General features: G+C 51.2%; 1 protein-coding gene across 2 annotated transcripts in view; it reads left to right on the forward strand.

The window, feature by feature from the left end:
* Positions 1–5,454, forward strand: part of Sbk1 (SH3 domain binding kinase 1) — a 45,545-nt gene extending 40,091 nt beyond the window's left edge. Inside the window, exons 2-4 of one of the 2 annotated variants that reach the window (XM_029479498.1) lie at positions 388–620; positions 1,494–1,696; positions 2,276–5,451. In XM_029479498.1, coding sequence (XP_029335358.1) covers positions 395–620; positions 1,494–1,696; positions 2,276–3,100 — 1,254 coding nt within the window. In that variant the 5' untranslated portion in view covers positions 388–394 and the 3' untranslated portion in view covers positions 3,101–5,451. Of the gene's footprint in view, positions 1–387; positions 621–1,493; positions 1,697–2,275 lie in introns of both variants that reach the window. The other variant, XM_021168051.2, reaches the window with a different exon arrangement.
* Positions 5,455–12,774: the final 7,320 nt, after the last annotated feature.

The raw sequence follows: 12,774 nt of genomic DNA on the forward strand, positions 1-12,774 counted from the left end.
ATGTGAATAAGGCTATGGCTGTAGGTTAGTGACAGATCGCATGCTTAACATGTGCAAAACTGTAGGTCTGACCCCCCCCCTCTCCCAGCACCGCCCACAACAGAAACCCAGAACTTGTGAATGGAAACATATGTGTGGCTACTGCTTTGTGGCATAAACCTGTGTGCTTGCTGGGGACTGTGTGGGTTAGTGTGAGACAAATGGGTCTGTGATACACAGTGCTAACGAGGGACAGGGACTGTCTCAAGAAACTTCGGGGATGGTGTCAAGATTAATGACGTTTAACATCCCTGTGGCCCAGCTGAGAATCTCCTAGGTGCTGGGGGGGGGGTGCGGGAGGAAGATGGTGAGGGGGCTTGTCACTCATCATGCCGTAACCCACAACAGGGAGAAGATGAGCGTGGGCTGCCCTGAGCCTGAACCGCTCCACTCCCTGCCTTGCTGTGGGCCGGGGGCCGCCCCTGTACCAGGTGCAGGTGTGCCCCTCCTCACAGAAGACATGCAAGCGCTGACCCTACGCACACTGGCTGCCAGCGATGTTACCAAGCACTATGAGCTTGTGCGGGAGCTGGGCAAAGGGACCTATGGGAAGGTCGACCTGGTGGCTTACAAGGGCACAGGTGAGTGTTGGTGGGGTGGCAAGGTATTAAGGTTAGGGGCATGCCTGGACAGAGGGCCAGAGCAGAAGGAGTTGACAAAGTGCCCAAACCAAGGCTAGGCTGCTTTGGGGCCATCTGGGCATCTTTGAGACAGATGAGCCCAGGGACATGCAGGAAGTGGTGCTTGAAGAACATTGGTGACACCTGATGCTGAGGAGCTGGAAAAGGTGAGGACAGGTCTTTGGGGACAGGACACCTTATTTAGAGGGTATGGGGAGATAGCCCTATGGGACACAGACCCAGAAGTTCAGCCAGTCAGCCAAGGTCACAGCACAACAGTGTGTTTGAACTAGGATGAGACCCTGTACAGGCCAGGCAGGAGGAGTCTCTAGGACAGAGGACTAAGGCAGCAGGAGGGACGCTTGCCTGGGTGCGCCCGAGTGCTTTCTGTGTGACCCTGGACAATGGAACCTGTTCCTCTATTTAGGAAAGAAGGTAGGGCCTGTGATGTGTAGCATTGTTGCTATTCCATAGCTGTGTGCCCAGTAAGGTGCACACGCCTGCCCAGCCTGCCCAGCCTGGGGGACTAGTTCCTTATGAGTCTTGTTCTAGCTAGGGAGATAAATACATACGACAGATGAGTAGACTGGATGTAGGGAAAATAGCTCAGGGTAGAGGCTGTAAGCCTTCCTGCTGTTTTTCAGTCAAGGGTTGTGCGGTAGAAGACGCAGGTCAGCCCTGCTCTGCTCGGTGGCCTTAGACAAGTCTTTTGACTGGGTCGGTTTTCCATCTCTGCTTGAGGACATGGTGCTGACCATGGCCATGGCCTTACTGCAGGGACAGGTTGGACAGCCACGTGTGGGAGTCTCACTGTTGTTGTTGTGGCCCTGCCAGGCACTAAAATGGCCCTGAAATTTGTGAATAAGAGTAAGACAAAGCTGAAGAACTTTCTGCGTGAGGTGAGCATCACCAACAGCCTGTCGTCCAGCCCCTTCATCATCAAGGTCTTTGACGTGGTCTTCGAGACTGAGGAGTGCTATGTCTTTGCCCAGGAGTATGCACCTGCTGGGGACCTGTTTGACATCATCCCTCCTCAGGTACTTCAGAGAGTGGCAGAGAGAGGGGAGATGGGCTTTGGGGCTACCAGAGTATGAAATCCTGGAAGGAGTTGGATCAACCAGCAGGCTGGGTATGGTATGCGTACCTGTCATACCTCTAATCCCAGCAATTGGGAAGTGAAGCAGAGGCAGGAAGATCATGGGTTCTGTACCATCTGGGGCTGAGTACTGAGACCCTATCTCAGCAAATCCGGATGTATAGCTTAGTGGTAGTGTTTGTCTAGCATACATATAAGCACTGCAAATAATAAATATGCAAGTGACCAAGCATTGAGACCGTAGAGGTGTCTCTGGAGCAAATGGGGGAGGATCCTAGTGCTTGGTTGGGGTATTTCCACTTGGGTAAAGTCGAGGTCAAAAGCCACCTAGCAGAGGAACAGGAGGGGTATCCTACTAGGTTGGGAGGAGGACAAACAGGCACCAGGATCAGGGCAGGTTCAGAGGCCAGCAGGAGAGTTGTGGCCTCCAAGTGGGCAGCTGACAGGGTCTGAAAGAAGGAACTGGGGCAGGGCCGGCGGGCCTGGCCTACCCCTGAGCAGTTCTCTCTGTTCCCAACAGGTGGGGCTCCCAGAGGACACGGTGAAGCGCTGTGTGCAGCAGCTGGGGCTGGCGCTGGACTTCATGCACAGCAGGCAGCTGGTGCACCGCGACATCAAGCCCGAGAATGTGCTGCTGTTTGACCGTGAGTGCCGCCGTGTGAAGCTGGCTGACTTCGGCATGACGCGGCGCGTGGGCTGCCGTGTGAAGCGCGTGAGCGGCACTATACCCTACACAGCGCCCGAGGTGTGCCAGGCTGGCCGCGCCGATGGCTTCGCGGTGGACACGGGCGTGGACGTGTGGGCCTTCGGCGTGCTCATCTTCTGTGTGCTCACTGGCAACTTCCCGTGGGAGGCTGCATCGGGTGCGGATGCCTTCTTCGAGGAGTTCGTGCGCTGGCAGCGGGGTCGCCTGCCCGGGCTGCCATCGCAGTGGCGCCGCTTTACCGAGCCTGCGCTGCGTATGTTCCAGCGGCTTCTGGCGCTAGAGCCTGAGCGGCGTGGGCCCGCCAAGGAGGTCTTTCGCTTCCTCAAGCACGAGCTCACATCCGAGCTGCGGCGGCGGCCTTCGCACCGCGCACGCAAGCCGCCTGGGGACCGCCTGCCTGGGTCCCTGCGCCTTGAGGCTCCCGGGCCACTCAAGCGCACTGTGCTCACCGAGAGTGGCAGCGGCTCGCGGCCTTCCCCACCCAGCGTAGGGCCCGTGGTACCCGTACCAGTGCCAGTTCCAGTACCCGTGCCTGAGGCTGGTCTGGCTCCGCCCGCACCCCCGGGCAGGACCGACGGCCGCTCGGACAAGAGTAAAGGGCAGGTGGTACTGGCCACGGCCATCGAGATCTGCGTCTGAGCCGCTGCAGCGCAGCTGCTGCGGGGAAGCCGCGCGCTCTAACCCGTACTGGGGACGAGGAGCAGTCTCTGCGCGGCAGTGGGAAGGAGTAGCGTAGACTAGGAGGCCCAGACACCGGGGTCGGTGGTGGGCTGGTGACATAGCTAGTAAATGACCATGCGTACGGCCGGCCTCAGCCTAGAGGAGCCGAGGCCCCTGACAAAGGCTGGGAGCTTGTGGGCCAGACTCTGAGCTCTGGAACCTGAACACTCCTGGCGCTTCATACCCCTTGGCAGATAACCCTACAGTATTCCATCCAAACCTGGGCACAGAAAGGGGGCTTTGGTGTCGGGCAGATATGGGCATGAGATCAGTCCTTAGAAACTGGCAAAGGACAGGCACTGGGTTGATAACAGTGGTCTCCAGGAGGTCGGAGGAAGAGGCCAAGCCCTTTAAATGTAGCAAAAGTTGTGTGCAGGAACAGACCCGATTATCTAGTGATACCCCTCACTTCTTCCTGCTGATGGGGACTTTGAACCCAGGAGGGAGAGCTATTACTGCAGCCACGAGGCTTTTGGGAACAGCTCCAATGTGTGCCCCTCCTGGGAGTAAGGGAGCAGATGGCTGGGGAACAGGAGGCTCGGCACTCCTGTGTCCCCAGGGCAATGGAGTCCACGCACAGCCCAGCTGCTCCCTCCAGAGCACTCCACAAGCAGGGAAATAGTTGTGACAGCTACTCCTGGGTTTCTGTTGCCGTCACATGTCAGCCTGGGTTCTAGGCCAGTACCCTTTCAGGAGCAGAGCACGTCACTGAAGTGAGGAGGGAGTGTGATGTGTGTCTGAGTGTCCAGACACCTCACCAGGCAGCTGCCAAGAGCCAGGCCTCTGTTTTACCATACTCCTCAGGGAATCCCAGGAGGTACCTGCTATTGGCTCAGGTTCTTAGGCAGCAAAACAGGAATCCGCCCTGCCCCAGCTCTCCTTTGGGACCCTGCACAAGAGGCTTGAGGAACCCTTGCAATAACCTCAACACAGGGAGGCTGTGCCTTCTGCCTGGCACCACCCAACTGGCCAGCCTGGGTTGCCTCTCATAGGGTCCCTCCAAAAAGTTCTGGGTCATTCAAGGAGGTTCCATCTTGGGGCTGGCTGGCTAGCTAGCTACAAGGGGCGCCAACCACCCCTCAACCTGGAGCCCCCCACCTCTACACACCCCCTTACTCCCACCACAAAGGGCTATAGGTCTCCCTGCCCTGCCTGAGTCCAGTTTACAAACTGTGGTTGCTCCAGGGCCTGGTCCTACTCTCCTGGGGTGCCACCACTTCCCTAGTGGACACAGGGCCACATATGCCAGGTAAGTAGCAAACCCCTCCTCCTGCCAAGAGCCGAGTCTCAGAAGGCCCCCATCACTGCCCTGGCCCACCTGGGGCCATTAGGCCCTCCTTCCCAGCCGCTGCCTCTCCTCTTGCCTTAGGCCTCTCCACCCTGATCTGCAATAACAAGGAAGCGAGATTCCACAGTAGACATCCCGCATCCCACAAGCGCCCTCTCTGTTGAGATCCTGTGTGGAGGCTTCTCCCTTGTAGTATCTAGGATGGTAGTCCTCAGAAGAGACCTTAGGTACGTAGCCCAGCCCCACTGTTTAGAGCCAGCAACCAGCCTGACCTGGAACAGGACTCAGACTGGGTCAGCCTCTGCTCTTGCCACCACTGGTACTGTCTCTGTCGGTTGGGTTGGGACCCTTTGCCCCTTAGGAGAGGTGTTGGTTACAGATGTTTACCTCAGTTTGTCACTGTTGAAGAAACAAATAATAATAGCAAAAAATTAGTAACACGGTAGACATGGAGGCTTAGAAGACAAACCACAGAGGAAACCTCCCCCTTTACAATTTTTCTGTGAAGTACAGTTTGTTCATGTACGCACACATATGTGTGCATCTCTGTCTCACCCCAGGGCAGGCCAAATCATCTATTGACACCTGTCCCAGCCTGTGTGTCCCTCACACTGCCCCCTGTCCTTTGGTGCTTCCCAGGGGCCCCTTTGAGCTGGCTTGTGGGGTGTAGGGGAGCTCCCCGGGTGGGAAGTGAGGCCTCGGGTTAGCTAGAGGTCTCCCACCAGGTTCTGTGAGCAGAGGGCCCGACGACTGTGTGACGTTCCCTGAGCCCACAGGACAGTCCTGGTGGCGGGCAACAGTGTCCAGTTCTGGGGCAGAGCCTGGGTTGTTCTCAAGCTGTAGAGCCTCACACCCCTGTCTCGCCTCTCCTACCCCATGTGTTTGTAAATACTCTGGCTTCCTTTGTCCCTGAGGAGGTTTTTAAATGTGTTATTTACTTCTCTAACTATGACAATTGCTATAAAATAAAAATTTAGAAAAATGATTGTTTGAGCTGCAAGGTGGAAGGGGTACACAGATCTTCATTTACAGCACACTCTGAGGTAGCACCCGCAGTGTCTAGGCCTGTTCGGCCTCAAGTGGACTCAGGCCAAGCCTGAAGGAGGGGTATGCTTCCTGGACTTTGTGCGAGAGGGGCAGAGAGAATTGTCCTGGCTTAGAATCCAGCATCAGCTTAGACTTGTGCAGCCTGGACCAAAATGGAAAGCTCCTGGCCACCACCTTGGCTGTATTTAGTGAGCGCCTTTGTTATACATGTCAGCGACCATGAAGGTGTGCGGCAGTGACAGTCTAGTGATGGGCACGTGTGTGGCTTTGCTGCTCTGTGGGTTCCTCTTCCCACCTTTTGTCCTCCTGGTTTTACCCCATCACTAGATAAAGGGGAGGGGAGAGAGAGAGAGATCCCTGAATCTAATTTTTGTTTCTTCTTTGACCATGACTACTAAAAAATTGCAACCAACCCTCCTGAACGGTCACCAACCACCCTGCCGCTCAGGGCCCTAGCGTTTATGTACCCTCAGAAAAGTTCCCAGAATTCCAAATACCACACAATCGAAGAAACTATCTGCAGCTGACAAAATCATGCCCCAGCTAAAGCATGAGGAACTCATAGTCAGCTGCTGTGAACAGTCTGAGGCCGCCACACATCCCGAACACCTGGGATTAACATGAAAACACATTTCTCGTTTTTTTGTTTGTTTGTTTGTTTTGGTTTTGGTTTTTTTTTGTTTTTGTTTTTGAGACAGGGTTTCTCTGTATAGTCCTGGCTGTTCTGGAACTCACCTTGTAGACCAGGCTGGCCTCGAACTCAGAAATCCACCTCCCGAGTGCTGGGATTAAAGTGTGTGCCACCACACCCGGCTTCTCTGTTTTTGAAAGAAACAAAATTCCAAAATTGTCACTACAAGCATGCCATTCACAGAAGGTCAGGGCTTGGGAAGGCACAGGACTGAGCTCACCAGGTTTTGAGAAGCCAGAGAATTCTAAGTTAACTGAGTGAGGGCACAGTGGGGTACTAGGAGTGGTCTTAGGGCCAAGTAAGAGTTGGTGCTGGGGAGCCGGAATCCCAGCACTTGGGAGGCAGAGGCAGGCGGATTTCTGAGTTTGAGGCCAGCCTGGGCTACAGAGTGAGTTCCAGGACAGCCAGGGCTATACAGAGGAACCCTGTCTCAAAAAACAAAACAAAACAAAACAAAAGAGTTGATGTTGGGGCAGCTGTAGAGAAGTATACCAAAAATACTCGCTAGTTACTCATTGTGCCAGCAGAACAGTGTGCCTGCTCTGCCTTCAACCCCTGTCCTATCAAGAACTGACCACCTAGCACAGCCAGCATGCCCACTTTTGGATACAGCATGCCTCCCTTTCAGGAGTTTCCTTTTTGGCCCCTTAGTAACTGGAGTCCCCTCAGGTTCTAGCAGCCTGAGCCATTCTTTTCTTCTAAAAGATCTATCACTTTGTTTAAAACTTAAGTAGCTTCCCATGACACCCCAAGTCAAAGTTGATGTTCTTTGAGTGCCTGCTCACACCCTGCCTGGGCTGGCTGTACTGTCCAGCCGTATTCTTCTACCTCTCCTGGTGCCACTTGCTGCCGATGCCTTCTCGCTCTTCCACAGACACCGAGCATGCTTGCACCCTAAGGCTTTTACCTTCCCTCTGGTCTCTCTGCACCTTCCAGGACTCCTTCCTCCCCCTTCCTTCTTCAGACCCCTGCTCCCTTCCAAAGGAAAATGTCCATGAATCGGAAAGAAGGAAAGATGGCGATTTCTTGCAACCGTCACCCTTTGCAGTGCCATGTGTTGTTACCCCTGTCTTCTGGCTAGACCCTAAGTTCTCCAAGAGTAGAGACAGAAGAGGGCAAGGCCCTGCTTCTCACTGGCCCTTCCATGCCTGACAGAGGACACAGTAAGGAAACTGTCACAAGTTGTCATTCATGAATGAACATCCAAGACTATTTTAGGGGCTGCGAGTCTACAAATAAACAAGCCAGAAACCCTTTAGTTCATCCTCTGAAGCTCAGCGTCTAAAACAAGATATTTAATAGGTTACATAATTATCTATGAAATGGAAGATGAGAGAGAAAAAGAAAGAAAATTCCACTCAGCAAATCAGAGTGAGAACACTTATCCAAGATGAAATACAGTCACTCCAGAGTGCCTGTCACTTCTCTAAAATGACTGGAAGCTGGAGGGAAAGTGGACACAGCTTGGTGGTCAGAACTTCCCAGGTTATCAGAGGGGAGCAACCTCAATATTTACCACCAAGGCTGTGAACCTCCTACTGCTGTGGAATCTAGCACTCACCTGTAGCCTCAAGATAAAAACATTGTCTGCCATGCCAATGGTTTAACCATAAGGAACCCAGCCTCCCATGCTGCAGGAGGACCAGGCTGTCCCTACAGCCTTTGAGATGTTCAGTCTGGGGTCTTAGTGTCCTTTCCTGCCCAGATTCTTCATTCTGGACTAATCCAGTATAAAGAGCTCTAATTGGGTTAGTGAGATGGTTCACATAGTAAGTACCTTACTCCCAAGCCTTAGGACCCTGGAACCTGCAAGCTAGGAGAGAACTGAGTCCTGTGCGGCCCACATGTGCCCTGCCCCGATAAATAAATAAATATGATTTTTTAAAAGTTACAGTTCACATTGAATTTGAGAAGGAAGTTTCCTTTCTTGCAGAATGCTTAAGTCCTATGCAGAATTCTCCAACTCCTTGGCAGTCTGATAAGCCCAGCAAAACAAAGAATATTGGAAGGAGCAATTTCTTTTCTTTTTTTTTTTTTTGGTTTTTCGAGACAGGGTTTCTCTGTGTAGCCCTGGCTGTCCTGGAACTCACTTTGTAGACCAGGCTGGCCTTGAACTCAGAAATTCTCCTGCCTCTGCCTCCCAAGTGCTGGGATTAAAGGCATGCGCCACCACGCCCGGCTGGAAGGAGCAATTTCAAAAGGAAACTTGAGGGCTGGAGAGATGGCTCAGCGGTTAAGAGCACTGACTGCTCTTCCAAAGGTCCTGAGTTCAAATCCCAGCAACCACATGGTGGTTCACAACCATCCGTAATGAGACCTGACAGCCCTCTACTGGGGTGTCTGAAGACAGCTAGAGTGTACTTACATAGAATAATAAAAATAAATCTTAATAAAAACAAATTTAAAATAAAAAGGAAGCTTGAAGGTTCTGTATGCCATCTAGTGGTGGTTCCTGGTATTCAGACACAGGTGAAGCCAAATAGGAAGTCCCAGCGGTTCTCAGCCTTACTAATACAGTTCCTAACGTTGACATAACCCCGTAACCATTATTTTCATTGCCCTTCCTAATAGTAGTTTTGTTACTGCTATGAATTGTAATGTAAATATGTTTTCCTGTGGTTTTATGTAACCCCTGTGGAAAGGGCATTTGACACTCATAATGGGGTCGTGGCCCACAGGTTGAGAACTTCTACCCTATCCTAAAGGTGGACATAATGAAATAGCATCAGTAATCACACAGGCTTGGTGAGATGGTGGCTGTCAAGGGTCTTCTTCCGGAGGCTTTGAGCTTGGTTTTGTACACCCAGGTCCCGGCAGCTCACAGCTCAAGCTACAGGGCGTCTTCTGTACGTCCTTGAGTACCTGAGAATGCAAACACAGTACATAAATAAAAACAGATTTTTTAAAAAAGAGTGTGTAGAAGCAGAAGGGAAACAAAATGGGAAGGGACAGGCAGTGTGCAGGCCTTCTAGCTGTGTGAACTCCTTGGCAGGAGAGGGAGATGAGAAAGCTCACCTGCAGGGGTAAGAAGGGAGGTAGAGTCCAAAATGCCATTCCACTCTGGTAAAGCTGGACCCTAGACTACAGGACAGAGAAGAATTTCAGGAGAGTCAGAGTGGAGTAAGGTTATATTTAAGGGGAGATGAGGGAGGGTACACACTTCAGGTTGGAAGCCCTGGAGAGAGCTCCTCTTAGGCACATGATTCTGTGGACACCCTCCCTCCCTCCCCCTACCCTTCCTCCCTTCCTCTCACCTTCCTTGTTTCTCCTCCTCTTCTCCACGATGAGATTTTACTCCCTGTCCTTAGCAGGTCAGGGACTCTCTGTGTGGAAGAGGCTGGCTCCAAACATCCAGGAGGTCCTTCTGCCTTGGCCTAAGTGTGCTCTGTGATTCAGGAGCGAACCAACAAGCCTGGCTTGGCACTGTGTCAATTAGGTTGTCCAAAGCATGCAATTTACAACACACTTTTAGATTAAGCAAGATTTAAAGTTAAGTGGGACTGTAGAGGGTACTTGCTGCTCTTCCAAAGGACCCACATGGTGACTCACAACCACCTATAACTCCGATTTCAAGGACTCCCAACTTTCTCTACTGGCCTCCAAGAGCAGCAAGCAAGCATATGGTGCATATACATTCATGCATGCATGCATTTGTATAGCAAGCAAACAAAAAAAATCCAGACATACTAAAAAAATAAATATTTTTTGAAATTTAAAATTAAGTGTAAAAATATTTTTTTAAATATTTTTTTCTTAAGAATTTTCCTTTGCAAATGAAATCATAAGGTAGTTTATAAGGTCGTTTGCTTAGCTGTAGGCTAAGAGGGCTGTTGGCTTAACTCAAAGGCCATGAGCACTCTGGTTCTGGGTAGACATTGTGTGCTTATCCTTTCTGCCTCTTGCTCGAGATATCTATAGGAATGGAGACTCTGTAAGCTTAATCAGTTAATCAATTAATACAATTAATCAGTCGTATTGGAGTTTCTGATTCCCACCCACATCTGGGGTGTGGGGCTTCTTCCCTGTCCATGTCTTTACTATCTTTCAGTCAGCCTCTAGGTCGTCCCAGTGAAAAGAATCCACAGTCTTACCAACGTGACCAGCCTCTGGTCCTCCCACACCTCAGATCCAGTAGGTTTTGGTGACACAGCCAGTCTTCTGGTGGGACGGGCCAGCAGTGTGAAAGAGGTTTATTTCTCAGAGAGCCAGAGTTGTACATCATTTTGAGACAGAACCAATTGGTCAAGACAGATATTCCCAGAGAACTGAGAACAAAGAAGAATGCCTTGAGCCAGGGAGCCAGGAGTCAGTCACTGGAGGTAGCCGTGGTGGTGGGATGCCAAAAACGAGAGCTCATGGAGAAGGCTTAGGTCAGGTCAGGTGAGGACAGTGGCTAGTGAGCCTGCCGCCTCAGGATAATCATGGAGACTGATACTTCCAAGCCCAGCATCAGCCAGTGGGCTAGATTCTGAGCTGGCTGTCTGCTGTGAGGTTCACTGCCCCAGTGACAAGGACATCCAAAGCTCTGCAAGCTTCTTGGCATGTGCCACCTCGGCCTTCTAGCAGGACATGTGATGCTGAGCAGGTCCTGAAAGTATGGAGACGGCTCTGCATGCCCAGATCTCTGTGTGCCCATCTTATTTCCTCTCTTGGGGAACCTAACTCAGGAGGGTGGGAGAATCTGCGCAGCCCTGGATACTAAGCTAAGTGTGGCCACAGAGGCTCTTGGTATACAAAGGGAAGCTAACTATCCTAATTTGCTTTCCTGTTGCTGTGATAGCTATGATCAAAAGCAGGTCAGGGTGCAGGGAGGGGTTTGCTTCAACGTACACCTCCAGGTAACAGTCTTTCCTTGAGAGAACTCAAGGCGGGAAATGGCAACAGAAACCTAGGAGGAAGACTGTTGACGGGCTCCATCTCTGACTAGCTCTTGCTTGCTCTCTGTCAGCTTTCTCGTACAGTACAGACCCACCTGCCAGGCGTGGTGCCACCCCCTGTAGGTGTAACCATCAGTCAAGATGAGGCTCACAGCCATGGCCACAGGCTGATCTGATAAAAGCAGTTAGTTCTTCAGCCTGTTCCCTCTTCCCAGGGAGCACTAGGTTGCTGAAAAAGCATGTACCACACTTCCTTTCTCCTCTCCTTCTTTATAGCATTCTTCTCCACTCTTTTACCTTTCTTCTGTTTCACCTTTTGCTCTCCCCCATCCACAGCTCCCACAGCCTTGCTGAAGGAATGGACACACTGCTCTTTCTCTTTCTCTGTTCCAGCCACCTTTACTTCATTTGTTTATACACTGACCCTAAAGGACTGTGCGTGTGTGTTCCTTATGCATGCTTGTGTGTGCATACGGTGGCAAGAGCAGCCACTCAGTGCTGCAGACCCCCTTGGTCCCTTGTCTGCATAGAACGGGTCTCTAGTTGCAGGTGGACAAGGAGTCAGCGAAATGAATGACAGACAGACACAGACGCAGCACAGGATTGTGTAGAATCTGAATGTAATTTGTCAAGTCGAGCATCGAACTTTTTATACAGAAGAATATCAAGAAACCGGGTGAGATACATTCACTGAGTTACAGTGACACAAAACATAAGGAATGTATACATCAAAAAAAGGTGAGGACCAGGCCGCTGCCACTAAGAAGGGAGCCAGGTGAAATGCTAGTCTATTGTTAAGCCCACCACCAGGAGTTCTTAGTAAATGCCTGGTTTATGCTGTTCCTTTGGGCCTAGTGAAGAAACCTGTCTCAGGGGGATTCCCTAACTCTTTCATGGTAAACCCACCTATTTGCTAGGCCATTGTGCATTCCCTTGTCTGGGTGAGACTGGCAATTGTCTCAAGTAAACACTCTGCACACCAGCTATTCTAGCTCGTTCTTTGTAATGCCTAATTAGTTTCACCTTCTCTACTAGAAGTAAATTTGAATGTTACTGAATAGGTAACCTTCTTACTGAATTCCTACTGAATTCCAAGCTCGTCAGCTTCGAGGTTTTTCTGGGACAGTTGGAACACTGGCAAAGGCTTAGCTATGTCAGAATTCAATCTTAAAAGGCACTTATAATAAAATAATACTAAAAGAGAGCACGCGGATCCATACACCAGACTAACTCGGGGCTAGGGTATGAGTATACGGGTTATGAGAATGCCAAGGTTCCAGGAGCTGAGTTTCTTTGAAACTCTTTGCCTCGTGAGTGCTTCCAGGCTTCTCGGCCTGTCAAGCAGACTACACTGGAGTGTGCGTAGCACCTCAGAGGTCTTCCTTTCTCACGAGCACCTTATTGCCTTGAGGCAGGGTCTCTCACTGTACCAGGTCATCAGGTTTGGCTAGACTGGCTGGGCAGCAAGCTCTTGGGATCTGCCTGCCGCTTATCCTAGTGCTAGGGTTGCAGACACTAGCCATGCCTCTATTCATGTGGGTGCTGAGGGAGGGTCTGCAGAGTAACCACTCTTCCTCACCCACCTAGCTTCCCAGCCCCCATTTTCAAAATTAGAATTTCTTTGACAATTTCATACATGGGAACAATGCATTCTGGTCATACACACGCTCCACTATCTCTTTTTATTGTC

Source organism: Mus caroli, chromosome 7 (genome assembly GCF_900094665.2).
Source record: "Mus caroli chromosome 7, CAROLI_EIJ_v1.1, whole genome shotgun sequence".
Classification (NCBI taxonomy): Eukaryota; Metazoa; Chordata; class Mammalia; order Rodentia; family Muridae; genus Mus; species Mus caroli.